The 27500-nt window shown below is 42.8% G+C and overlaps 4 protein-coding genes across 9 annotated transcripts in view; 3 read left to right on the top strand and 1 right to left on the bottom strand.

The window, feature by feature from the left end:
- Positions 1 to 6094, top strand: part of card14 (caspase recruitment domain family, member 14) — an 18052-nt gene extending 11958 nt beyond the window's left edge. For both annotated transcript variants that reach the window (XM_060869036.1, XM_060869035.1), the window contains exons 14-21: positions 1 to 97; positions 1404 to 1641; positions 1730 to 1790; positions 1936 to 2047; positions 2415 to 2573; positions 2679 to 2797; positions 4040 to 4155; positions 4518 to 6094. The exon at positions 1 to 97 is cut by the window's left edge and continues 30 nt beyond it. In XM_060869036.1, coding sequence (XP_060725019.1) covers positions 1 to 97; positions 1404 to 1641; positions 1730 to 1790; positions 1936 to 2047; positions 2415 to 2573; positions 2679 to 2797; positions 4040 to 4155; positions 4518 to 4719 — 1104 coding nt within the window. In that variant the 3' untranslated portion in view covers positions 4720 to 6094. The remainder of the gene's footprint in view (positions 98 to 1403; positions 1642 to 1729; positions 1791 to 1935; positions 2048 to 2414; positions 2574 to 2678; positions 2798 to 4039; positions 4156 to 4517) is intronic.
- A 773-nt stretch (positions 6095 to 6867) lies between these two features.
- Positions 6868 to 19327, top strand: trim25 (tripartite motif containing 25). 5 transcript variants are annotated; one of them, XM_060869037.1, is made up of 13 exons: positions 6868 to 6998; positions 8908 to 9587; positions 10291 to 10386; positions 11095 to 11328; positions 11790 to 11958; positions 12051 to 12095; positions 12320 to 12364; positions 13096 to 13170; positions 13302 to 13469; positions 14413 to 14508; positions 15724 to 15786; positions 16203 to 16339; positions 16428 to 19327. In XM_060869037.1, exons 2-13 carry the CDS (start codon positions 8958 to 8960, stop codon positions 16821 to 16823), a joined length of 2154 nt encoding a protein of 717 aa, XP_060725020.1. In that variant the 5' UTR covers positions 6868 to 6998; positions 8908 to 8957; the 3' UTR covers positions 16824 to 19327. The 5 variants fall into 5 exon arrangements, with proteins under 5 accessions (XP_060725020.1, XP_060725024.1, XP_060725022.1 ...); XM_060869038.1 differs by having other exon boundaries at positions 6887 to 6998; positions 8931 to 9587; XM_060869041.1 differs by lacking the exon at positions 13302 to 13469.
- Positions 19328 to 20227: 900 nt separating this feature from the next.
- dgke (diacylglycerol kinase, epsilon) lies at positions 20228 to 26540 on the bottom strand. The gene is made up of 11 exons (XM_060869043.1): positions 25684 to 26540; positions 25185 to 25344; positions 24952 to 25071; positions 24647 to 24790; positions 24292 to 24449; positions 23903 to 23951; positions 23702 to 23815; positions 23542 to 23613; positions 23213 to 23340; positions 22747 to 22858; positions 20228 to 22425 (listed from the first exon to the last, which is right to left on the bottom strand). The coding sequence occupies exons 1-11, from the start codon at positions 26121 to 26123 to the stop codon at positions 22201 to 22203; spliced, it is 1722 nt and encodes a 573-aa protein (XP_060725026.1). The 5' UTR covers positions 26124 to 26540; the 3' UTR covers positions 20228 to 22200.
- Positions 26541 to 27431: 891 nt separating this feature from the next.
- Positions 27432 to 27500, top strand: part of c4h17orf67 (chromosome 4 C17orf67 homolog) — a 2824-nt gene continuing 2755 nt past the window's right edge. Inside the window, exon 1 of the mRNA XM_060867229.1 lies at positions 27432 to 27500. This exon is cut by the window's right edge and continues 96 nt beyond it. The gene's annotated coding sequence lies outside the window, so the exon portion shown is untranslated.

A 27500-nucleotide genomic window follows, 5' to 3' on the forward strand; every position in this document is an offset into this window, starting at 1 on the left:
AGGATGCATCTGGAAGATTCCACCATGGAGGAGGCTCTGTGGGCGCTCGGGCAGGTCAACGGACCCTGCAGCCTCTCACTGAGACCTAAACAAGACGGTGAGCATGGAAACACACACACACACACACACACACACACACACACACACTTCTAACACATCAGCGTTCCTCCTTCTACTCTGCAACATCGTGCTTTGAGACTAAAAACAAACATCATGCATATCAAACAGACCGACTATAAGCCCCGCCCACTACTGCACACTGCTGCTGGGTCAAGGAAAGGCTGTCAATCAGTTTGTTTATGTCACTGAATCAGCAGCAGTGAGATTCAAAGGTTTTTATGGAGATGAGAAGAGGCTCTACTAATAGGAACAGAAACTACAACTACACAAGCGAGTGAAACACACAGCTCACCTCATGGAACAAAACTCGACAAAAATGAATATAACTTCGTCCACTAGGGGGCAGTGATGCACTCAAGGCTATAAACACAGCTACTTACAGTATGAGCAGTATGATTAATGAATAGTGATTAGTGATTTGTGGTTAATGATTAATGATTAGTGATTAATGATTAGTGATTAATGATAAGTGATAAATGATTAGTGATTAGTGATTGGTGATTAATGATTAATGATTAGTGATTAATGATTACTGATTACTGATTAATGATTAATGATTATTGATGAATGATTATTGATTAATGCAAAGTGATTTGTGGTTAATGATTAATGATTAGTGATTAATGATTAGTGATTAATGATAAGTGATAAATGATTAGTGATTGGTGATTAATGATTAGTGATAAATGATTATTGATTAGTGATTGGTGATTAATGATTAGTGATAAATGATTATTGATTAGTGATTGGTGATTAATGATTAGTGATAAATGATTATTGATCAGTGATAAATGATTATTGATCAGTGATTGGTGATTAATGATTAATGATTAGTGATAAATGATTATTGATTAGTGATTGGTGATTAATGATTAGTGATTGGTGATTAATGATTAATGATTAATGATTAGTGATAAATGATTATTGATTAGTGATTGGTGATTAATGATTAGTGATAAATGATTATTGATCAGTGATTGGTGACTAATGATTAATGATTAGTGATAAATGATTATTGATTAGTGATTGGTGATTAATGATTAGTGATTGGTGATGAATGATTAATGATTAGTGATAAATGATTATTGATTAGTGATTGGTGATTAATGATTAGTGATAAATGATTATTGATCAGTGATTAATGATTAGTGATTAATCTTTACACAAAGTGACAACACTACAAAATGTGGAAGCAGTCAATATTTATGCAAAACACTATACAGCTAAACTGATTTTTTATTATCTACCTAAAATGCCTCTCTTCTGCTCTTCTTCCCCCTCAGCCTATCAGAATCTTCTCCATGAGCTGAAGATTCGTGAGGTCACCTCAGGCGACTCCTTCTACGTCCGAGTGAACATGTCACTGAAGGGGGGTGGGGCCGAGATGCTGTCTGTCTCTTGTAACGACATCCTGCATGTGACAGACAGTCACTATGGCAGCGAAGGTTACTGGTGGGCGAGTCACGTCCATAGCTGCCAGCTCATGGACCTGAAAAGTGGCTGTGTGCCAAATTTCTACAGGTGGGACGGCGGCCATTTTGGATGGCAAAATATGTCACAGTGTGTTTTATACAGAGTTCAGGAACGTTGTGTTGTTTTGTGTTTGTAGAGCACAGAGTCAGTTAATCAGAGCCATTGAGGATCTTTCCTTTCAACAGGCACCCAGAAGGGTAAAGCACTTCCTCTTTCACTTCCTTATACAAATCAGTGACACTGGAGACTCCTTCCTTTTTTCCCTCCCTCCTTAAAGAATAAAAGTCTGTGTGTGTGTGTGTGTGTGTGTGTGTGTGTGTGTGTGTGTGTGTGTGTTTGCAGGTGGAGAGGGCACAGGTGAGGCAGAGGGCTGTGCGAATCGTCAGTACAGCACAACAGGGCAGGAACCCGATGTGGGTCAGTGTGGAAGAGGACAACACAAACTCATCAAAAGGTGAGTGAGTGAGGGAGAGAGAGAGAGAGAGAGAGAGAGAGAGAGAGAGAGAGAGAGAGAGAGAGAGAGAGAGAGAGAGACAGAGAATGTGAGTGAGAGAGACAGACAGACAGACAGAAAGGTATAGAGGTAGACTGACAGAGAGAGAGAGAGAGAGAGAGAGAGAGAGAGAGAGAGAGAGAGAGAAAGACAAAGAAAGACATAGAGGTAGACAAACAGAGAGACAGAGCGGCACATTGAGACAGACAGAGAGAGAGAGAGAGAGAGAGAGAGAGATGATAATAAAATAATAAACCCAACTGTCATCACATTCCTCTGATGTGGCTTTAATCCTCTCCTCCTCCTGCCCCCTGTTTTTGCCCCTCAGATGAGGGTAAGCACACCTCCATGAGCCTGATGCCCTACACACTGGTGACTCCTCACTACCCCCCCGTGTGCCGTCCCGTCCTCCTTCTTCCCACAATCCTTAAGGGCATCCTGCACAAGCGGCTGGCTGAGCAGAAAGGCTACCAGCTGTGTGAACCAGGTACGTTAAATACCTGGACTTAGTGAATCATGGTGACATTTAAACACTGATGTGATTAAAATCTCTTGGGGAGGAAACTGAGCTGTAAGTGATGTGTAACTTTAGAGACTCTGAGTGATGCAGAACACACGGTGCGCATGCAGAAGGGCGAGATTCTGGAGGAGTGTGAACCAAACACACACCGCTGTTACACTGTGCAGGGAGTCGAGAAGATCATGAAGCGTGTAAGTACACACACTCACTACACACACACACACACACACACAATACACATGCTCACTACACACACTCACTACACACACACACACAATACACACTCTCACTACACACACACTCACTACACACACACTCACTACACATAATCACTACACACACTCACTACACACACACTCACTACACACTCACTCACTACACTCACACTCACTACACACACTCACTACACACACTCACTACACACTCACTACACACACACTCACTACACACACTCACTACACACACACTCACTACACACTCACTACACACTCACTCACTACACACACACTCACTACACACTCACTACACACACTCACTACACACACTCACTACACACACACTCACTACACACACTCACTACACACACACTCACTACACACTCACTACACACACACTCACTACACACACTCACTACACACACACTACACACACTCACTACACACACTCTACACACACACTCACTACACACACTCACTACACACAATTACTACACACACTTATTACACACACTCACTACACACACACTCACTACACACACACACACACACTCACTACACACACACACACACAGTACACACGCTCACTACACACACACTAAACACACATGCTACACACACACTCACTACACACACTAAACACGCATGCTACACACACACTCACTACACGCACACACACACTCTCACTACACACACACTCACTACACACACACACACACACAGTACACACGCTCACTACACACACACTCACTACACACACACTAAACACACATACTACACACACTCACTACACGCACACACACTCTCACTACACACACACTCACAACACACACACAGTACACACGCTCACTACACACACACTCACTACACACACACTAAACACACATACTACACACACTCACTACACACACATTAAACACACTCACACAAAACATCTTGCTCTTCTGGACACAGCAGGTTTTTCTACATTCATTACTGCAGTCTTACTCACTGCAGCAGCTCTCAGAGACATAACTAGAGAAATATGTAAAAACTCTGCAGCGTTAATCACACGTGTAGAGATTCACTCCATTCCTTTGTTACTCTGCACCATTACATACTGCAGCTTTACTGATGCATCAGAATGATTATTAATTAAAATAAATATGAAGAAGAATTTATATTAAATCTAAAGAGAGTAATTGTCAAAGTTTTTTTTTATTGTGTGTGTGTGTTTAGGGCACTCACTGTGTTCTCCCACTTGGGTTGGACTGCGTTCGGCGGCTGCATCGCGCTGAGATTTTCCCCATCATCATCTTTATCGCATCTACAGAACGTAGTGCTGGCAGACTCAAGTATGCAATTTCATACAGAACCAACGTTCTCTCTCTCTCTCTCTCAATCTAAAACATTTATTCAGTTTTTATCCAGTACATTAGTTATTCTTTATGATTATAAATCCTCCTGCACTCGGCAGCTGCAGCTCGCTGTAGACACATTGGACGTCTTTAAGCTTGTTGTTGTGTGACATTAGCTAACTTCATTACTTTGAACGTTTAATTCAATTGTAATGAAATTGCTTACACTTGTTATTGGGCAGCATGCAGCCCTGAAGTAGTGCACACTTACTTCTAATATCCAAATGACCTCTAGTGAACTCCTAGAGCTCCTGCGTTAGTGTTATAATCCTGTCCTGTTATTTTACACACAAACATAGACGTCGTCAGAAGAACATAACAGAGTCTCAGTTGCTGGAGTGTTCAAGGAACGAGGAGCCGCTGCTGGACAAGCTGCCCTGTCTGTACCGCACCGTACCTCCTGAGAGCTGGGACAAGACCACCTCCCTGCTGGACAACCTGCAGCACATCGTCCAGGAGGAGCAGCGCAAGATCGTCTGGGTGGAGCCGGACCTCTGGTGAAGCTCGCTCGACACGACGACGTGTCACTGAGACTCACAACAGAAACACAACACAAACACTACACCGTTCATCTCCTGACCATCATCTGTAGGTCACAGGACCAGCCGCCACTTTCCCTTCCATGGTGTGTAAATATGTTGGAGAGGTTTTTAAATCTGAGGGAAACAAACAGGTGGTAAAACAAGTGGTAGATTCCTGCTGAATACGTCTCTGTCTGGATGAGAAGAGAAACAGACACAGATCTTTTATGATGTTACACATCTGCTGTATGGTGCATGAGGAACTGAGCTTATTTCTTTATTATTATTATTATTATTATTATTATTATTATTATTACAAATATGTTCATGTTAGTGATAATTGCTGCTGTTGGTTAAAAAAGTTCACTAAAGTTTAACATCTTTTTTACTATTCAAACTATAAGTAACTATAGGGTTTACTATTTAATATTTTTATACCTTCTTCTGTTTACTTTGAAGTAATTCATTCATTCACTCATTTTCTACCGCTTATCTGAACTACCTCGGGTCACGGGGAGCCTGTGCCTATCTCAGGCGTCATCGGGCATCAAGGCAGGATACACCCTGGATGGAGTGCCAACCCATCGCAGGGCACACACACACACTCTCTCATTCACTCACTAGGGACAATTTTCCAGAGATGCCAATCAACCTACCATGCATGTCTTTGGACCCGGGGGAGGAAACCGGAGTACCCGGAGGAAACCCCGAGGCATGGGGAGAACATGCAAACTCCACACACACAAGGTGGAGGCGGGAATCGAACCCCGACCCTGGAGGTGTGAGGCAAACGTGCTAACCACTAAGCCACCGTGCCCCCCTGAAGTAATTCAGATTAATATAAAGGATTTGATAGAGTGCAATAATCCCAGGAATGTGTGTGTGTGTGCGTGTGTGTGTGTTTGCGTGCGTACGTGTGTGTGTAGGTGTGTGTATATATATGTATATATATACATACATATATATATATATATATATGAACTAGGGTTTTCCCCTTCATTATCACACTTAAGCTTGTCCTAACCTTTATTCCAGTACACACTCCTCATGCTGTTGGGTTTGTGCTGATAGATGGTTGTGTTTAAAAGGAAATAATTTCAACAATTTGTCCCAGTCTGAAGTTTTTTCTAAAGCTGATCAAAAACCAGATTAAATGTTTACACTGTTAACATCATGTCTAAGTGAAACTCTGGACACATCCGCTGTCTCTAGTGGTATTTTTTTAAATAATTTAATTTACTAATTAATAAAATCAGATTTGTTTTCATTTATATCTAAAACTGAGAATCGAAACGTCCTTTTTCTCCTGCAGATATTTCTGTTTACCAATAAACTCTGGTCTGTTACAAAGAAAAGTTGATCGTGTTGTTTACTTCGGCTCTGTGATGACTGATATTTATTTGTTTTATTTTTTTGGCTGAACTTTAACTTTAAACTGAACTTTAAACTGAACTTAAACTAACCCTTTAATCCTCTGTAAACCTTTTAGAAATCTGTAAATACACATAAATATTTGATTCTTTAATTTTTTAAACGGTTGAATATCCCCCTATTGTTTAATTGCTATTTTTCTTATCATTATTATTATCGCTGACATCTTAATATTCTATTTAACTTAAGATATTTTAGAATTTATAAACTCTTTATTATTTTTACTGGCGCTGTTTGTTTACTCTACCACTAGGTGGCGGTGTAACCGCTGTTATTATTTATAAGTTTTTATAAGTTGACTTTTGTTTGTTTGCTTCTTTTTATTCTTTCTATTTTTCTACTGTTCTAAATTACTTTTTTTTTACTAAATATATCGGATGTAGATTAAAGAATAAAGTCCTGAAAGATAGAATATTTACGTCAGCATACGGCTCGTCAGCGCCCCTTGTTTACCGTAACGCCGCGTGTATACGCTCATACAATCCTCCCAAACCACCCGAACCTACTGAGATCCGTGCATCCATGTCCTCATATCAGCACAGATTTGAGGTATTATTAATAACGTATTATTAATTACAAATGAAGGATATCGAATGTGTTTCCTTGTTTAGATTGTTCACGAATTATGTCGTATTTTAAGTGCGCTTTTGTGCGCGTGTTTACGGTAATTCTGATACCCGTTTACTTATTAGAGAAACGAAACTTAGTGTTGCGATGAAACCCCAGTAGAGTGTGTGTTGTGTGTGTGTGTGTGTGAGAGAAAGAGAAAGAGAGAGAGAGAGTGTGTGTGTCGTCGCTACAGAACACCTTCATTTAACTCGACATTCTGTAAGTAAACCTTATAACCTTATAATTACTTTTATATTATCTGAATAAAGTGTAACTCGCCTCAGGCCTCAGGCTGCTTTCTGTTTGTCACAAGATTTATAACGACATTTTACTTTTATTTTCTCCTCTTCTTTGTTCTCTAGGAGACTTTTAGCTCTGTTTTCATCTTTATTTTGTGTGTTGTGGTGAATCTGAGCTGATTAACGTCGAGTGTGTGAGATTTAGTCGGTAATGACAGAGAAGAGGAAGAGATGAGGAAGAGATAAGAGAGCTAGAGAAGAAGGGAAGATGAACAGGAAGAGAGGAAGGAGAAGAGGAAGAGATGAAGGGAAGAGGAGGAGAAGAGAAAGAGGTAGAAATAAGGAAGAGGAAGAGATGAGGAAGAGAAGATGAAGAGGTGAGGAAGAGATAAGAGAGCTAGAGAAGAAGGGAAGATGAACAGGAAGAGAGGAAGGAGAAGAGGAAGAGATGAAGGGAAGAGGAGGAGAAGAGAAAGAGGTAGAAATAAGGAAGAGGAAGAGATGAGGAAGAGAAGATGAAGAGGTGAGGAAGAGATAAGAGAGCTAGAGAAGAAGGGAAGATGAACAGGAAGAGAGGAAGGAGAAGAGGAAGAGATGAAGGGAAGAGGAGGAGAAGAGAAAGAGGTAGAAATAAGGAAGAGGAAGAGATGAGGAAGAGAAGATGAAGAGGTGAGGAAGAGATAAGAGAGCTAGAGAAGAAGGGAAGATGAACAGGAAGAGAGGAAGGAGAAGAGGAAGAGATGAAGGGAAGAGGAGGAGAAGAGAAAGAGGTAGAAATAAGGAAGAGGAAGAGATGAGGAAGAGAAGATGAAGAGGTGAGGAAGAGATAAGAGAGCTAGAGAAGAAGGGAAGATGAACAGGAAGAGAGGAAGGAGAAGAGGAAGAGATGAAGGGAAGAGGAGGAGAAGAGAAAGAGGTAGAAATAAGGAAGAGGAAGAGATGAGGAAGAGAAGATGAAGAGGTGAGGAAGAGATAAGAGAGCTAGAGAAGAAGGGAAGATGAACAGGAAGAGAGGAAGGAGAAGAGGAAGAGATGAAGGGAAGAGGAGGAGAAGAGAAAGAGGTAGAAATAAGGAAGAGGAAGAGATGAGGAAGAGAAGATGAAGAGGTGAGGAAGAGATAAGAGAGCTAGAGAAGAAGGGAAGATGAACAGGAAGAGAGGAAGGAGAAGAGGAAGAGATGAAGGGAAGAGGAGGAGAAGAGAAAGAGGTAGAAATAAGGAAGAGGAAGAGATGAGGAAGAGAAGATGAAGAGGTGAGGAAGAGATAAGAGAGCTAGAGAAGAAGGGAAGATGAACAGGAAGAGAGGAAGGGTAGAGGAAGAAGGAAGAGATGAAGGGAAGAGGTAGAAATGAGGAAGGGGTAGAGGTGAGGAAGAGGAAATGATAAGAGAGCTAGAGAAGAAAGGAAGATGAACAGGAAGAGAGGAAAGGAAGAGGAGTAGAGAAGAGGAAGAGATGAGGAAGGAGAAGGGAAAGAGGTAGAGATGAAGGGAATAGGAAGGAGAAGAGGTAGAGGGAGGAGAAGAGAAAGAGATGTGATGAATAAGAGAAGCGGAGCTGATTAAATAGAGATGAGGATTTTGTCAGATTTTTGTTTTATATCTTAAACCCACTGGTCTACAGTGAAACAGAGCACAATGTTTAATGATGATACTTTACTCCTGTTTCTATTCATAAACACTTACAACAACAACAAAAAAAGACTTTAAATCCAGGTTAATGTTGGAGGACCTTTCAGTGTGTGGAGATTCTCCCAGTGATGATTTCCTAAGGAATTCGGACTTGTAAAGTTTCTGTCCTGAAAGTCGACAGGATGTTTTTGTCACTTCAGCTAGAACTCATCAGAGCGGCTTGTGTAGATGTTTACTGTGTGTTTTGTGTGTCTTCAGCTTCATTCCTGCTTCTCCTACAGTCTTGAGCATTTCTCCCGTTGTCCTTCATGGCTGAAGTGATCGACGCCGTGGCTCTGCTGAGCCTCGAGGAAGATCTGACATGCAGCATCTGCTTGTGTCCTTTCAACGAGCCGGTGAGTCTGAACTGTGGCCACAGCTTCTGCCACACGTGTCTCCAGGAGACTTGGAGCAGTACGAGTTCTTACTTCTGCCCTCACTGCCGCACACATTACCACACCAAGCCAGACCTGAAGAAGAACACGGTGCTCAGTGCGGTGGTGGAAACCTTCAGGGCCAAAGCTGGAAGCGGCACGGGGTCAGACGAAGGGACAGACGGCATCTTCGGTGCCGCCTGCGCGATGCGCTCATCGCGTTCCGAGCCCAAACCCATCATGTGTGACATGTGCACCACGACCAAGGCAGTAAAAACATGTCTGACTTGCATCACGTCGTTCTGCTCAGAGCACGTGCGCCCTCACACGGAGAACCCTCTGTTCCGTGCGCACGAGCTGTGCGAGCCGCTCTCCGACCTCGCGGAACGTCTGTGTCTCGAGCACGGGAAGCTGATGGAATTCTTCTGTGCGCGGCACGAGAGGAGCATCTGTAGCAGCTGTTTGCAGCAGAGTCACAAGGAGTGCGGGTTCTCCACCCCCAGCGAACAGCGCACGAAGATCGAGGTGACGAGTCAAAATTACTTTAAAAATGAATACATTTTATTTAATTAATAAATAAATCTTAAAACTCCACCCTGATTTATTGATTTGTGTATAAATAACATTTCAATTTCTAATAAAATTCAGACTTTTTTTCCCATTACCCACGATGCCGCTCGACATCCTGCTGCTAAAGAGAGAGAGATGCAGCGACACTTTAGTGCTTTAGCGGCTCCACATCTTATAGCGGAAGCTTTGAGAAGATCACAAGAGTAACGGGCTCAGATCCTTTTGTTTTTTTTTTCTCAGCTAGTCAGACTTTATCTTGACTTTATCTTTCTTTGTTCCTGGATCAGTTGACCTCGGTGAGCTGCTCCCTCTCTTCTGATAATGAAACAAATTTCCATTACACACTCTACATGCTGCTTAATCTTCTGAAACCTTCCAGCTAACACTACTATCATCACGCTCCGTTCCTTCCTGGGACTCCGGCGTCCTCATTACTTCCGCTCTGGAGTTCTTGTTCATGTATATCTGAGTCCAGCAGTGAAACCCGACGCTTTGTTAAAGTGATCTGTCTGTTGTGACGTTTCTCGCTTACACGCTCAGGATCACTAAACATCAGGATCACATAGTACTTCAGGAGAAACAGACGTGATGAGATACAGGGTGGAGTTTTGTAAATGTTGTCGTGGTGTGAATTGTGTTTATCTGTTGGTTTGATCAGACGGATCTGAGGGACAAGCTGAACATTCTGGATGGGAAAACGGAAAAGAACCAGACGGTCATAACACAGATGAGGGAGCAGCAAAATAAGCTCAAGGTGAGTGTGTGTGTGTGTGTGTGTGTAATTTTGTAATCTTAAGATATCTTCATGTTTACTCACTCTTACGTCAGGGATATTATTAATGGGTGTTTCCTGACTGAAGGCAAATCTAATGCCTCCTAGGATGTGTGTGTGTATGTGTGTGTGTATGTGTGTGTGTATGTGTGTGTGTATATGTGTGTGTGTGTGTGTGTGTGTGTGGGAATTAGAGCTGTTGTGATGAATCGGTCACAGGACGAAACCGACCTCTAATCAGATCCTTTATTAATTCTTTTCCCTCCACAGTGATAGAGCAGTAAGAGCTTAGCAACAGTAACTAAGGACAAGCTTTACTCATGACACTTTACAAACCTTTATAATCCTTTACAAACCTTTTTATTGTTGTAGACAACCACACTATGCTGTTAAGGAGGCTTTAAGCTCCGCCCACTTTACCTTTAACTCATGTGTCCCTGAAGAGATTTCCTGTGTTTTTATATTTATATTAATAAAAACATCTATTTCATCGATACAGAAAGGTTCCGACGCACGATTATTTATAATTATTCATAATTATACACAGTTCATACGCTGGGCTCTACTGAGGGGGCGGAGCTTAGTGTTATATAATGGTGATACATTTCTGGTTGATTATAAATAAAGGTGTGCGTTCAGCCACTCGCGAGTGTTTCCCCGTAGCTGACCTGATCCGGCGTTCCTCTGCAGGAAATGTCGGCAGTGCGTAAGCGCGCTCTGGAGGCTGAGTATCAGCAGATCCGGGACATGCTGCAGAGGGACGAGCGAGAGGCCATGGACGCTCTGGATAAAGAAATGGAGAGCGGCAACACCAAGCTCAACACCCTGATCAAGAAATTTAACCAGAACATTGAGAAGATGAGCTCCACCAGAGCTGAGATCACAAACCTGCTGGCCAGATCTCACTCTCTGGACTTCTTACAGGTAAGAACCTGGGAACGCTGACCAGAGGAATTCTGGGAAGATCTGACCTGCTCAGAGACAAGCGTAATGCAGTAACTAGAGCAGCTCATATATGAATCATGAACCACTACATAACACCAGTTAGATGATGAGCAGCTGAGTTTATGAGTTTATGAAGAATCATGAAGGTGAAATTCTTGATTGGATAATTATTAAATAATGCTAATTAACTCTGGTAACTTTGACCAGGTGGATAATTATGATCAGTATTTCTTATCTTAAGTCATTAATTGTCAATATTCGCATCATATCTGTAAATAGATCACCGAGTTTAATTAATGTTGTTAACGATGGAAAGGTCACCGTGGTGATGAGTTTGATATTAAACGTTAGAGGGACATCAGAGCCTCGTTCCTGTCTGAATAACTGGATTATAAGAATATGACAACACTTTGGAAATCTGATGCTCGTCTCTGCTGTAGGCGTCTGTGGAATTGCCCTCTGTGGTGAACTTCGACCCTTTCTCCCCTCGAATCAACTTGGACTCTAAGCGTGTCATCGCGTACCACTCCAACATTGTTAACCTGAAGGAGCAGATTAATAAAATCCTGCGTGAGCCGGTGGAGAACAGGATATTCCTCCTCAAACCAGGTGTGTATCTGTCCGTGTCCCCGTGTCCTCTTCCTGTTCTATAATTGAATGTAAACTCTTATACGGAGCTCTGATGTTGAAATACTTTACAGTTTCGGGAAAGCCGGGCTCTGCTGAAAGTGAGACAAGTTACACAGGTGACAAAGAGAAAAATAAAATAAATAAATACCTTACCGATTAAATCCGTAGTAAAGGTGGCGGCTAACAGTGAGACTAACATGTAGTGTTCCTGACTGATCCTGGTGATCTTTAGCTAATTCATATCCGTGAACGCTCACGGCTACTTTTAAAAAGGTTTTACACAAATTTCAAGGCCTCGGTATAACTTCAAAGGAAACAAAGTGTGTGTTTTGTATTTTAGGTGGCGGTGGAGCTTCAGGTAATCCTCCAAACCCGAGGGAACCTGGTGAGTGTCTCAGTGAATAATAATCAACAGTCATTATTAACATAGCTGCATAACAGCGATCCACGGGGTCCAAGCACTCGTGGCTAACAGCACCCCCAGTGGCCAGTTCTGTCTAATTTAAACGGATCACTTAAGTATGAATACCACACATTAACATAATACAGAAGTTTAGCACCAGGAGCTTAACGCTGAAAGCTAACTGGCTGGCTGTGTTTTCAGTAAACTACAGGAATCTCCTTACACTTTAGCACAATAATAATAAAGTGAATAATAATGTACAACAGATTACATCACTGATATCGACTTATAGTCCCTGTGAAACATCTATATGAAAGTAACTCAGACCCCAAACCATAACCGAGCCTCAAGGATCTCAGATGTCATCCGGGTCTTTGTTCTAAAGCATCTGCAACCACTTTTGTAAAGACTAGATTTTGCATATTATGCAATTGCCTGAAAATGTGAGTGGGCGGGGCTAAATTCATGAAGGGCAAATCAGGGGGTAGAAGAGGTATAGTCAGAAAGCATTGAAGGTTTCAAGTCACTGTTTACTGAAACAGACCCAGTGTCTGAGGGTCGAACACCACTGCAGCTTCTGGAAGATGCTTTTAAAAATGGTCACCACATAAACTCACCTGCAGAACATTTACTTCTGATTTCCTTTTCATTTACGTTACTTTCAGCAGCATGCAGCTAAAACACCACATCTATGATCAATATATTGTCTTTAGGTTCTGCCCCACGTGAAGACTCTGGATCACAGCCCAAAGGTGGTCCTGGAGGATCAAGGAGGAAACCACAACCGAGTAAGACACTGAGGACGGTTCCTACTCGTTCACGCTTACTGCTTTAAAAAATCTTACACTGTTAAATCGTCCTTAATAATGATGAGATACACTGTGAAACATTCTGCAGTTTAATATCTGTGTTTTTAAAGGAGACAAAAAGGAGAATCGAGATCACAACGAGCGCAAAGATCACAGAGATCACGAGCGCAAAGATCACAGAGATCACGAGCGCAAAGATCACAGAGATCACGAGCGCAAAGATCCCAAAGATCACGAGAGCAAAGTTCACAAAGATCACAAAGATCCCAAATCAGAAAGTAAGTTCAAGCAGAATAAAAAAACAAGGTGTGATTTAAAAAGCAGAGCCGTGTAAATGTCGTCAACCTTGTTTGTTCCACAGATTCAGAGACTTTATAGTTTAAAACCGAGCTTTGTTCTGTCCTCCTTCAACACAATTCTAAAATAGCAATAGATTAAAACCCTGGATTATAAAATACAGAAAGCTTTATCATCAAAATGTGATCGTATTTATAGATGAGGATGGATAGATGGACAGGTGGGGAAAGGAACGAAGGAAGAAGGATGGATGGATGAGGGTTCCAGTATTGTGTAATAATGCGTCTGGATCCTGATGACTTGATCACGTTAAAGCAGGGCGAAAATGAAAGAAGGAAAAAAGCAGAACAAAAAGAATAGAGTAATGGAAAGGAAGAATAACTAGGAAGAAGGTGGTTGTTCTTTTGGCTGCTCCCTGTTCAGGGTCACCACAGCAGATCATCTGGTCCACAGTTGTTCTTTTGGCTGCTCCCTGTTCAGGGTCACCACAGCAGATCATCTGGTCCACATGTTTAACTTGGCACAGGTTTTACTCCAGATGCCCTTCCTGAAACAACCCTCCCATTTTATCTGAGCTTGGGATCGGCACTGTGAGTTAACCACTCGAACCTCATGAGGGCGCGAGAGCCTGCAGCTGGACCACCAGGAGGAGAAGAACAGAAGAAAGAAAGTGCACTGATTGGTTGATTGGGTGATTGATTAGTGCACTGATTGGTTGATTGATTCATTATTTGATTGATTGGGTGATTGATTAGTGCAGTGATTGATTTGATTGGTTGGGTCAGTGATTGATGGGTTGAATGACTGATTGATTGTGATTGGGTGGTTGGTTGATTGATTAGTTCAGTAGTTGATTGATTGATTGATTGAGAGCTCATAAAAGTGTTGTTTGTTTGTCTCTTGTGTTTTGTTTTTTCTACTCAGAAAGTAGAAGAGGTCCTAGCAAAGGAATGAATTCTGCTATGTCCAGGAGCATGGAACATCTGGATATGAATATGAATAACAGACCTTTTGTTTCTGGTAAGAACAAGAATGATCATGTTCTGTGCAGCTCACTGATCAGATCACAGACAAACGGAGCAGTGAGGAAACTAAACACTGCAACACTGGAAAAACCAGATCCAAATAAGTACCTGAGTAGATAACAACAGCTCCAGATGACTCGGTCTCCAAGAGCAAAAACCCTAGTGCAATACGTCATCTTAGTGCACCACATTGTCCTAGTGCACTAGGTCATCTTAGTACATCACATTGTCCTAGTGCACTAGGTCATCTTAGTACATCACATTGTCCTAGTGCACTAGGTCATCTTAGTGCACCACATTGTCCTAGTGCACTACGTCATCTTAGTGCACCACATTGTCCTAGTGCACTACGTCATCTTAGTGCACCACATTGTCCTAGTGCACTACGTCATCTTAGTGCACCACATTGTCCTAGTGCACTACGTCATCTTAGTACATCACATTGTCCTAGTGCACTACGTCATCTTAGTGCACCACATTGTCCTAGTGCACTACGTCATCTTAGTACATCACATTGTCCTAGTGCACTACGTCATCTTAGTGCACCACATTGTCCTAGTGCACTAGGTCATCTTAGTACATCACATTGTCCTAGTGCACTAGGTCATCTTAGTGCACCACATTGTCCTAGTGCACTACGTCATCTTAGTGCACCACATTGTCCTAGTGCACTACGTCATTTTAGTGCACCACATTGTCCTAGTGCACTAGGTCATCTTAGTGCACCACAATGTCCTAGTGCACTACGTCATCTTAGTGCACCACAATGTCCTAGTGCACTACGTCATCTTAGTGCACCACAATGTCCTAGTGCACTACGTCATCTTAGTGCACCACAATGTCCTAGTGCACTACGTCATCTTAGTGCACCACAATGTCCTAGTGCACTACGTCATCTTAGTGCACCACAATGTCCTAGTGCACTACGTCATCTTAGTGCACCACAATGTCCTAGTGCACTACGTCATCTTAGTGCACCACAATGTCCTAGTGCACTATATCATCTTAGTGCACTTTATTGTCCTAGTGCACTAGGTCATCTTCGTGCACCACAATGTCCTAGTGCACTACATCTGTAGTATATTAACACTCTATGGTTTGAGACGTAACCCATGTTATGGTTCTGAATCGATGTTAAAGTTTCACTAAACTTAACTAGAACTTTCTCAAAAAAAAAAAAGTGATTTTTTTTTTTTGTCTTTCTCACCAGTTCCAGTGGATATGAGTCCGCCGTCAACCATCAGCCCTGCTATAAGGAGTGAACTGCTGAAGTGTGAGTGACAAAACAACAAAAAAAACAATTCACAGAACGGTTTTTCTGATCAGCTACAGAACTGTCTGTATGTGTGTGTGTCTCTGTGTGTCTCTGTGTGTCTCTGTGTGTCTCTGTGTGTCTCTGTGTGTCTCTGTGTCTGTCTGTCTGTGTGTGTCTCTGTGTCTGTGTGTCTGTCTGTCTGTGTGTGTCTCTGTGTCTGTGTGTCTCTGTGTGTGTCTGTCTGTCTGTGTGTGTCTCTGTCTCTGTGTGTCTCTGTGTGTCTCTGTGTGTCTCTGTGTGTCTCTGTGTGTCTGTCTGTCTGTGTGTGTCTCTGTGTCTGTGTGTGTCTGTGTGTCTCTGTGTGTCTCTGTGTGTCTGTCTGTCTGTGTGTGTCTCTGTGTCTGTGTGTGTCTGTGTGTGTTTTGTAAATTTAGATGCCACCATGCTCACCTTTGACTTCAGGACGGCACATAAACGAGTGGCTCTCTCTGAGAACAACACCAAGGCGTCCGTATCAGACGATCCGTCTCCGTACCCAGACATCCCACCTCGCTTCACCGTGTGCTCGCAGGTCTGAAACAATAACATCACAACAACAGTTAACAGCCGATCGTGTCGTTAGACCAAATGTTCTGTAATACGCGCTTCATGTCTCACAGGTGCTCTGTAATCAGAGCTTTTCTCAAGGTCGTCATTACTGGGAGGTTAAAATGAGCAGCAATAACTTCTGCGGTTTGGGTCTGGCGTACGGCTCCATCGATCGGAAAGGTCCTTCCAGCCGTCTGGGCCGGAACACGCAGTCCTGGTGTATCGAGTGGTTTAACATCAAGCTTTCGGCGTGGCACAACAGCAGCGAGACCGTGCTGGCCAACCCGAACCCGAGCCGCGTGGGCGTCCTGCTCGACTGTGATAACTGCACCGCCACCTTCTATAACGTGCAGGACCGCGCCTACCCCATCCACACCTTCGTCTTTCCTTTCTCCCAGCCCGTGTACCCGGCCTTCTGGATCTTCTCCAGCGGCTCATCACTTACACTTTGCAAACTGAGTAATTAACACTGCATTATAAGTGTGTAGTGTTAGTGAGCAAAGTACGGTGTACAACAGAGATCTGTGTATTCGCTCTAATCTATAACTCCTATATATAAATAATAACTCCCTTTATATCCCTGAGATACAGAAATATTCAGATTTAAACATTTAAGATATAATATTTTACAGGCACAGTCAATATACGTACTAGTTGTCGAAATCAGTGGTTGTGGTGATTGTATGACGTGATTAATGTTTGGTTGGTTCTGATTGTTTAATATCACTATAATATCTAATCTCTCGCTACCTGTCGTTCACATTAGCCCCGATAAGCTCGTTATTCAAGTCATATAATTATTAAATGAAGGCCAAAGCCCATAATATATAACTACATGGGACGTTTAATGGTCACTTTCTAGTGTGAACAAAAGGTAAACCGACTCAGGTTTGTGATTTTATTTCTAAATGATCGTTAAGTAACGATTAAATGAGAGGAAGTCGGGTCAAATTAGTAATCCAGGTCTTTTAAAGGTTCGGATGCTAAACTGCTCTCCTGTGGGTAAGATCTATAATATAATGTGAGTAATTTAAAGCATTATTAATTCATGTATTGAATTTTTTTGTCTCTTGCCTGTAGATGTTTACTGACGATCAGCTCTGTTTGTCTGAACCCTGACGATTGAGTCATTTACTTCACACACAGCTTTTATTGCCAGCAGGCAAACCAGACCGAAGTTCACGGCTTGCGTGCTAGAGAGCAGAAGAATCAATAAGATCTCGGTTACAAATTGATCTCGGGGTCGACAAACATCTGTGGAGCTGCGGGACGTGAGACTCCGTGTTTAACAGAGTTACGTATCGCTCTGCTGTGGAAGTTCAGGTGAACGTTGGCACTTTATCAGCATTTTATTGCCTTAAAGGTAGGGGTGCCATTATATCGCCATGCAACCACACACACGCACACAGAAACCCCTCCACCCCCCGAGAGACATCACATTTTAAAACAGCTCAAACGGGCACGTGCTGAAGTCCAGTTCTGTCTCACACTAATAACCAGACGTGTAACGATCGCCACGACGACTTTGATATACAAAGAACCGCTTTGTGCGTCTGGAAAGGGCTTCATGATGAAACTGGAGCTTTTTAAGAAGCCAAGAGTAATTTTCTGTCTGGTGCAGAAGTGGGTCAAGAAGTTAGAGAAGATGCAGCTTGGGTCTTTATAATGTCAGGATTTTCAGATGAAGAGTTCTGGGCTTTGTGTTCTTGGAACTAGGAAGTAGTTTATCTAAATCATGCCTCTTCCTCAAGTTAACAAGCTTTCGCTGTTTAAGGAACCTCGGTTTGTATGTAGATCCCAGGTGGACAGTTGGAGCTGGTGAGGGAACGAGGGTTTATATCTTCTTCCACTCTGTAGAGAACACGGGCAGTTCTGACACGCTAAACTCTGTGAGAGGATGAAACTCTGTGTGCTCTTGTGTTCGAATGTTCAGTACATTTTGTCCTAACACACTCCAGAGGTGAGATCTGAGCTGACCGTGTGTGGAGTGAAGGGAACATCACTTTATAGCAGCAACACAAACGTTCGTCTTTGTTGCTGCTGGAGAACATCATAGAAACGTCTTCAAGTATTCTGAGAAGGTATTTTAATCTCATCGTCTTGTAGAGTCACGAGCCGAAATATTGTGATGTATCTGATTACGTCACACGCCTGAGTACGACGGGTCCGTCGTGGACAGACGGAGCTTTAAGGGTGTTTTGTCATGTTGCGGTGTAGCTCGTGATTGAGAGACATTAAGATTGAAAGCTTTGACTGTTTGTGTCTCGAATTATCAGGTTCAGGTCACTTTAAAGTGCCTGGATATCCTGATGAGGACGGCGAGACCCGGGCGATTCGACTCCCTGGGTGATGACGGTATGAATTTGATATTCATACGAGCCCAGATGTCACCGAGCGCTCCATCAGACACGGCTGATAATTCCGCTTAGGACAGCCACTGATGTGCAAACCGTGAGCACGAGGGACTGAGGGTTTATTTACTGATCATCATTCGTTCTAAGAGAAACCGGAGAACCGATCCGGGATCAGGAGAAAGCGTCCGATCTACTGATGCTGTTCAGAAGTAGACCTCGGTCAGACATGTCAGATGACTCAAACACACACAGGCTTGTTGGTTCTCCTTTAGGGTGAATTGGGTTTCGAATCTTTCACCGTTTCTCATGTATTCGGTCTTGTTTTCACTCTATAGAATTATTATATTTTGTGTCTGTAACGTGATTAAAATGTGCAGTGTTTCATGTCATGTGATTATAATATTAACACAAGATATTTCACTTCTTCTTGTTCACATTTAAACAAACATTTAACAGATTTACCGTCTGTCCTTTACTCAGTTAATGCAGAACGATGGAATATTTCTGTTCTGATTTGTGTTAAATCATCAGACGTTTTCAGAAATTTCTCTTCTTTATGTAACTGTGGAAAATCTCCCTTTATTCTGTTATAACTACAATAAACACACGTGCATCCATCCACGTCTCCTTGTTCTGTATTTACCTTCTTTTGTTCTGTCAGAACTGTGAGCTTCAGCTTCTACCCAAACTTCAGAGGCGTGTGATGATTAATGCTGGTGAGGCTTCTGATTGGTCAGGAGGTGTTGATTTAATGATCTGTAACAGCAGCTCTGCAGTAGTGCAGCTCCACATCACAGCTTTATTTATCATTAACGGTAAGAGCAGGAGTGATTGTTGGAGTGTCGGTGCTGAGTGACGTCAAAGATAAGTTTGTGAATTTAAGCTCTCAGACACCTTCATGCTTTGTGGCTTGGTTCAGAAGTGTTCAGATCTCAGCTCTGGAGCACGATTGGACGAAACAAAGTGCTCCCCTGTGTTAGTGTGAACGTGGTGAAGATCTGAGACCATCACATTGCTCACCGAAAATAAGGTGGTTAAACTCAAAAAACGTGACGATCTCAGATCTTCGTCCATTCGCACCCCAGTGCTGAGAGCAACAACACAAGTGACGTGACGTACGGCTAAGTACGGTGACCCATACTCAGGATTCGTTCTCTGCATTTAACCCATCCAAAGTGCACACACACCATGAACACACACCCTGGAGAAGTGGGCAGCCATTTATGCTGCGGCGCCCGGGGAGCAGTTGGGGGGGTTCGGTGCCGTGCTCAAGGGCACCTCAGTCATGGTATTGCCGGCCCGAGACTCGAACCCACAACCTTAAGGTTAGGAGTCAAACTCTTTAACCTTTATACGACGACTTCCCCAGGCTTTTTGTCCTGACAGATTTAACTACACAGTGCGTTAGTGTGGAACTGTTCTGTTTACACCTTAGAGAACAGTAACAATAACGTGTGCACTGACGAGCAGCTGCTCTGCCGTCAGACGTCCCGATAAACGATGAAACGACGCGAATCTTGTTTGCTTTGAACTTTCACTCTTTAATTCATCCTTCAATCACATTCACAATTTCTCAGCATCGGTTGTGTAACGTTTCTCTGTTGTGATGAAATCTCTCCTGGTGTCTGTGCCTTGATGTCGTCTAGACTGTTAATGTGACAAAATCTCAACAATACAAAGTAATGACAAGAAACGAATTCAGGATGATTCAGGATTTCTCTCGTTTAAATAAAACACATAACGACATTCAGAATAAATTCTCAACTGAATAAAATGTGGAATAAATAAAAACTCTCTCAAATGGAATCAAAGCTAAACTCCAAACTTTTAGCACGTTCGATAAGACGGATTTTAACCATGACGAACTCACACAGTGCTCATGGGTTTAATAAGATTAGTAAAAAAAAAAACAATTAAAGAATAAACTAAACAGACTTTCGTAAAAGTTGAAACCGTTTTATCTTTACGTGCGTTACGTAATTAGAGCTGAAGCAGATTTAGACATTAACCTTAAATACAGTAATTACTGTTTCAGTAGGAACGGCTGACGAGGCCACGCCCACCTGCGTGTAAACATACAGTAAATGTGTAGGATGAGTGAACAACTAATACAACTAATCTTTATACATCCTCATTAAAGAAAAACTGGGTTCATTTAAAAAAAATAAAATAAAAGCGAGGAAACAAAACTGAAAGCGGTTACAAGCAATAAAATTAAAAAAACTTTGAACTTTGGCACAGTCACGTTTGATAATTACAGTGTACATTACAGTTTAAATAGAGGTGTGTGTGTGAGAGAGTGTGTGAGTGATTGTGTGTGAGGACAGTGCAGAACATCAAATAAAATTAACACAACACAGTACAGACGAGGGGTTTCTGGTCCTGTGACTTCACAGCTTTACAGTAAACATGTGCCCACAATCAGGTACTGTTACCATGGCAACTGCAAACTATCATTAATAAATAATATCGAGTTCACGCGTCCTCATCAGGTATAATGACGTGAGATCTATTATTCATTATTAATACTTTAGTCGTGAATCATTTATTGTTAAAAACACTGTTTGGAAAATCGAGTAAATATGAAGGATTTACTTTTGTTAAAAAAGTCAAACATTCACCAGATTATAAAACAGAAAAAATATCATGACCCAAAAAAAAGAACAAAATGACAATGAATGAATAAAGGAATGAATGAAGGTCATGTGACGGGTCCCAGCTTTATAGGGACGGGTCTATATATAAATATAAAATATATAATAACCTGTGGCCTGAAGCATAAAGCTCTTATTGCACAAACTGCTCGCTAAGCATAAAAAACATCTTCTACAGCGAGTTTTTACAGGACAAATATCAGTGCATGTGATCATCGCTTATACGGTGTGACGTCATAACGACATCCAGTGTTTCACATCACACCTGACGAGCCTGAACAGGACGAAACGCCTGTGTCAGGTACAATCTGGAGTGTGTTTAACCAACAAACTAGCATTGTAGTAAACAGGCTAATCTTAAAGCTAGTTTGTAAGCCACAAACTAGTATCAGTATCTAAAGACTAGCATGAAAGCCAACAAACTAGCATTATAGTAAACAGGCTAACCTAAAAAACTAGCATGTTAGTAAATCATAACTCACTCGTCTGAATTGTGCGTATCTACAGTAACTGAGCACGAGAGATCACCGGTCACTAATAAAAGGGGCGGGGCATAGAGAAGGTCAGGGAATCTGTCAAAGCCTGTCAATCAATCCTATGTGTCCTATGTGAATTTGCTCGTCTGGGGATTTTACTGGGGTAAGAAGACTCTGTATGTGTAAGTAGAGGTGATAAACTCATAGCAGTTTACTCTGAGGCTAAAACGCAGAGCTGCGGCGTGAAACACGTGAAGGTCGCAGGTCAGAACGTCGCACACTCATCAATCTCATATAGCAAAAAAAACAACTTTTGAATGAAGCAGTCCAAGCGGAGCAGCACAGCTGTGGGACGAAGCCTCACCGATGTTCTGAGCTGTTCTCAGGAGTGCGTGCGCTCTGTACTAACGGCCCTTCAGCTTCCGAGGTGCTGGACTCTTCATCATCATCATCATCATCGGTCTGTTCGGCGCTGTGGTACAGCATGAGCGCCTGAGTCTTATGAGTGATGGTGATGGTGCATGGACCCTGAGCCCACGGCTCTCCGTCTACCTGCATCGGCATGAGCGAGCTCTTCAGGACCAACTGCATGATACACACACACACACACACACACACACACACACACACACACACACACACACACACACAAACCTCTTAACCAACAAACCATAAAGCAGGATAATGATCAAGCTGGAATCACCTGACAAACACAATCATATGGTGCAAAGAATAAATTAACACAAAGAAACAAGAAGAATTTAAATTATTTAAAGATTATTGAGTTTATTTTGTAAAATTTGTGGAAATAATTATGACTTATGTTTCTATTCAACAGCTGATTTTACCGATGGCAGCTATAGAAAGTGTCTGTAACACAAACACACACACACACACACTCCTCACCCTCACTGTGTGTGCCTGGCCCAGTCGGACAGGGTTGGCGAGTTTGACCTGGATCTGTGCGCAGTGGAACGATCCAAACACACCGACCACCTCCAGCAGCCCATCATCCAGCCTGCACACACACACACACACACGACTAAATCAATACAAATGACATACAAAACACATTACTAGGATATATAATACAAAAATATGGCTTAAATCTGGAGTTCATTAAATAATTGACCTTTAAGATACAATTGATATTGATTAAACATCATCGTTTAAGTAAATAACGACTGAACAATTACCACCCGATCAGATTCACTCATCTAACACTCCAGAATTCAGGTCTCTGAATTAGTGTTAGTGCACTGACGACAGCAATGTTAGGAAACACCCCAGAAGCTCGAACGATCAGAAAGGAGAACGATCTGTCTGTTAGTGTGCGGCTCGTTAAGGCTCCTGAGGATCGTTCATGACTGACCGTGTTGGAGGACACGGCTCGTCTCCCATCCCCTCCCACAGCCGGCAGCCGCCACCCCAGTAGCCAATATTGCACACGATGATGCCCTCCAGACTGGGCAACGGGACCCGTTCTCCATCCAGCTCCAACTGTTACACACACACACTCATCATTAACCAATCAAGAGATACAACAATTATAACCAGCAACATTAGAAGATGAAGTTGGCTGAGAGGCTTCAGGAAATATGACATCATTTCCAGTAAGAGAACATAGTGAGTGTTGATGCTCCCTGGTGTTTATGGTGCAGACACGAGTACACAAGTGCTTTATGTCACTAAAATCTTCACCTCAATTCTTTTGTCCAAGTCTTTACACTCCTGCACCAGACAGTCTTTGGTTCCATAGAGAAAATACACGGCCTGTGAGACGAGGAAACGAGACGTCACGAGTTTTAACGTACAACTATAATGAGCAATCTTATATTGTACCCAGATATAAAGCCCAGACCTTGTTAATGATGCGGCTGGAGAAGAAGGACGGCGTCTTTTCGCGGTGTGTGTGAAAGTTCAGGGCCATCAGGGCATCAGGACCCACTGAGAAATAATTATTCATGCACAAAACCTGAAGAGACACGGAGCCACACGAGTCAGTGCCACGTTATACAGCTCAGTAACGGACAGAAGGTGTTTAAGTGTAAAGTGCTCAGACCTTTGGCTTGCGAAAGTAGTTTCCTTTGGAGACGACTTGAACTTTCCATCTGAAAATGCAGTTCAAAAAAAAGCAACTTTAAAGCTACTTAAAAGCAAACGAACAAACACAAATAAATAAATAAATAAATAAATAGGCAAACGTCTTAATTTGGTGTTGCGGTGAATAACTAGCGCCCTCTAGTGTCCTGCTGTGTTTATTAATCAGCCTGATTCTTATTAACAAACACAAGGGACTTAAATACAAACCGATTCATCAACGAATCGAGATATCAGTGTGATTGTAGCACTAATCACATACAGTCTACCGAATAAAAACTCTAAATAAATATAAACCTTATAAACCGTACACATGTATATTACAGTGTCTCAGTGAGTGTGTAGACTGACCTGTCCATCTTAACCACTTCAGCCTCCAGCACGTTCCTGATCACCTGCTCAATCGCAATCTCACCGGCGTATCCTGAACCCCAGCCCAGAGAGTTAGACAGGTCATTTCCTGTCCCCAGGGGGAGGATGGTCACGCGTGGGATGAACTGATCCTGAGCCTGACAGATGGAGAAAAATGTAGAAAGACTTGCGAGGTAGAAAGACTCTGCATCAAAGCTTAAACACGGCTGTAATTGTGTGCCATTATGAAGATTTTGTATTGTACTGAGAACCTAAGATGTTTGATCATTAGATTTGTGAAGACGTTGTGTGTGTGATGGTGGTGTGTGTGTTTGTTGCCGGAGTGTGTGTGTACCTTCTGTTTCATGGTATCGATGGAATCCAGCACCCAGCCCACTGTCCCGTCTCCTCCACACACCAGCACACGCACACAGCCAGGGGGCAGCAGAGTGCACAACTGCAGGGCTTTGGAAGGGGCAATCTCAGACAGGTCAAACACCTGGCGCGTGCACACACACACACACACACAGTAAATGAGAAAAGCCTGTAAATAACAAAGGATTGCTTCACTACTGTCAGGGCTGCTGTTGTAGAAAATAAATCAACAGCTCCTGACCAATCAGGACACAGAACGATTCAGCATCATTGAGTGTGAGATACCTGCACCGGGTTGAGTAGGGTTCGAAACTCTCCGAGCAGCTCTTCACCCATGTTGTTTCCACTGCGTGTGTTAGCAAGCACCAGCAGGGGGCTCCACCCACTTCCATACACTGCTGCAAGCTAATTTTACACACACACACACACACACACTATATATGTGCACTTTTCTTTAAAAAATCTTATGGATGTTTGATTGCATACACACACTGTACATGCAGGGGGCGGGGCTTTACCTTGCAGTACTCGTCTGTGTGTCTGCGCCGCAGTTTGTTCAGCTGGTACAGGTACGGAGGTGGAATGATGATGGAGCGAAACTCACCCAAATCACAGCGTTCATCATCACCGAGATCCAGTCTGCAGTCGTCATGGACTGTCGTCTGACACCACACACATCTGCATGCATGCGCGCGCGCACACACACACACACACCCACTCAGTTAACACAATATTTTCTTCGAGTTTGTTACACACTACGTAGGGAACAGATATAGTGGTGTTAATTTTATGTTGGTGGGACTTTTTGTGTATTATTTTTTATACTTGTCTGTTTGCTTGTTTATTTATTTGTATGTCGACGCTACACTGCGCCCCCTACTGGCTGTAGCATTTTGTTCCGCAGATACACAAAGTACGCACACGGCTGCGTTAACGCTGCACACGTTCGCGTGGTGAAACTGCAGACTGTTCTCAGCCCTCTCCGTCATGTGTGGATGAACCTGTGACTTTACCCACCTGTAATCGCAGAGTCTGGGCTGCGTGCCGCACTGCTGCTTGCACACGGCGCAGTAGCTCGCGAGCGGAACGTTCCCACGCACCCAGCGGTGGCGGAAGCCTCCGTCTGCATGCGCCGGCGCAGCGATCTCCTTACAGGCCAGAGCGCGCTCGGCACCTCTCACGCACGTCTCGTGTGCGCACACGCCGCAGCAGTCGCAGAAGGCACCGTTCAGCACGGGCAGCTCGCAGGCGCAGCAGTACGTAGGCTTGCGGAACAGGTCCATATAGCGCCAGCTGTGCCGGCTTGCGCGTGACAGGTCTTTAAGACGAACCACGCGTTCCGAGCGCCGCACACTGCACCACAGCGTGATCAGCACCGGGAGCAGCACGGCCACACCGGTCCACAGCAGCAGCGGCGTCCACGCGCCCTCACGCGCCTGCGTCTTATCCGTATCCATTTTATGGGGGTGGGGGAACAAACAAACAAACAAACAAACAAACGCGTGATCAGAGCAGATCAACAACGTCTGCAGAACGCGAGCCACGGACACGACCGTGCGTCAAAGGAAACTGACGTCACACTATTTTCACCGTCTGGTGCTCGTGCACAAGACATCATTTCACCTCCAGGCATCTCTGTGCCGAGTCTTCAGAGCAGCACGAGATGTTAAAACTGCAGTTATGACAAACGCCCTCAAAGATCAGCATGAGCTTTTAGCATCAGTCGACAATAACAGGACCACACGTCATCACCATCCCGTTAGAAACGTCTTTGTCCTTTTAAATATCTTGGGGAGGGGAAATAAAGTGGTAATAACATCAATCAAAGGTTTAACATACGCGAGAGCTTGGGGCTCGCTTCGTCGTCAATTTGCGGAACCGGAAGTAATGACGCAGGTTGTGAACGTGTCTCAATTCGAATCTCGATCCCTAAGTAGTGCATGAGCACGAGCTTCGTGTACTAGCTGTCCCGAGCAGACCTGTAGAAAATGTAAACATTAAAGGATAAAAAACACACAACAGCAACAACAGTACGGTTGCAGGTGAAAAAGAAAATAAACAACTGTCAATAAAGATCTTTCTGATTCTGATTCTGAATTCGTGTAAAAACACGTGAAGACAGGAATAAAACGATTATATCGTGGTGAATGTGAGCCTGTGTTCAGTAAACAGTGAGACTCTTGGGGTTTTACGCATCATAATGACAACAAACAAAAACATTTATTACAAACAATTAGTGTTGTTGTTGTTGTTGTTGTTGTTGTTGTTACAGCATGAAGTCACAGAGGCGTGAAGCCATGAAGGTCTAAACCTCATCCGACTGACTTTATTTGCATACCTGAAATGAGCAATAGTGGTCACACACACACACACACACACACACACACACACACACACACACACACACACACACACACACATTGTTAATTTGTGACATTAAATGTGTTTACAAGCTATTTTATCTTTTCTTTTCTATCTTACAAAGTAATCATTGATAATCATGATAACTGATAATAATCTATAAGTAACTTTTTTTCTTTTAGCTTTTATTTATTATATATTATAAAAGTAAAGCTGGATTTACTTTGTTTTTGGATACTCTATGATTAAATGTTTGTCGTTATTTATGACACAATGCCTGACTTTCACATATGCTGAGAGAGAGAGAGAGAGAGAGAGAGAGAGAGAGAGTGGTGAGGAAAACGACTCAGCTAAGTGAGAATTAATCAACATCTGACTAATCACAGTCCAGAACTCATAATATTTGTGACGTAGCTTTGCACATGTGACGTAGCTTTGCACATCTGGATTCCTCCCCTAAAAAAAAGAAAGAA

The sequence above is a fragment of the Tachysurus vachellii genome, chromosome 4 (genome assembly GCF_030014155.1).
Source record: "Tachysurus vachellii isolate PV-2020 chromosome 4, HZAU_Pvac_v1, whole genome shotgun sequence".
NCBI lineage: Eukaryota > Metazoa > Chordata > Actinopteri > Siluriformes > Bagridae > Tachysurus > Tachysurus vachellii.

Excerpts from the sequence above, each read along its gene's own strand:
- trim25 (XM_060869037.1), top strand. The coding sequence starts at position 8,958 with ATGGCTGAAGTGATCGACGCCGTGGCTCTGCTGAGCCTCGAGGAAGAT. Across the intron at positions 11,959-12,050 it reads GATATTCCTCCTCAAACCAG|TTTCGGGAAAGCCGGGCTCT; the intron begins GTGTGTATCTGT and ends AATACTTTACAG. Across the intron at positions 12,096-12,319 it reads AAGTGAGACAAGTTACACAG|GTGGCGGTGGAGCTTCAGGT; the intron begins GTGACAAAGAGA and ends TTTGTATTTTAG.
- dgke (XM_060869043.1), bottom strand. The coding sequence starts at position 26,123 with ATGGATACGGATAAGACGCAGGCGCGTGAGGGCGCGTGGACGCCGCTG. Across the intron at positions 24,791-24,951 it reads CCCTACTCAACCCGGTGCAG|GTGTTTGACCTGTCTGAGAT; the intron begins GTATCTCACACT and ends TGCACGCGCCAG. Across the intron at positions 23,816-23,902 it reads ACTACTTTCGCAAGCCAAAG|GTTTTGTGCATGAATAATTA; the intron begins GTCTGAGCACTT and ends GTGTCTCTTCAG.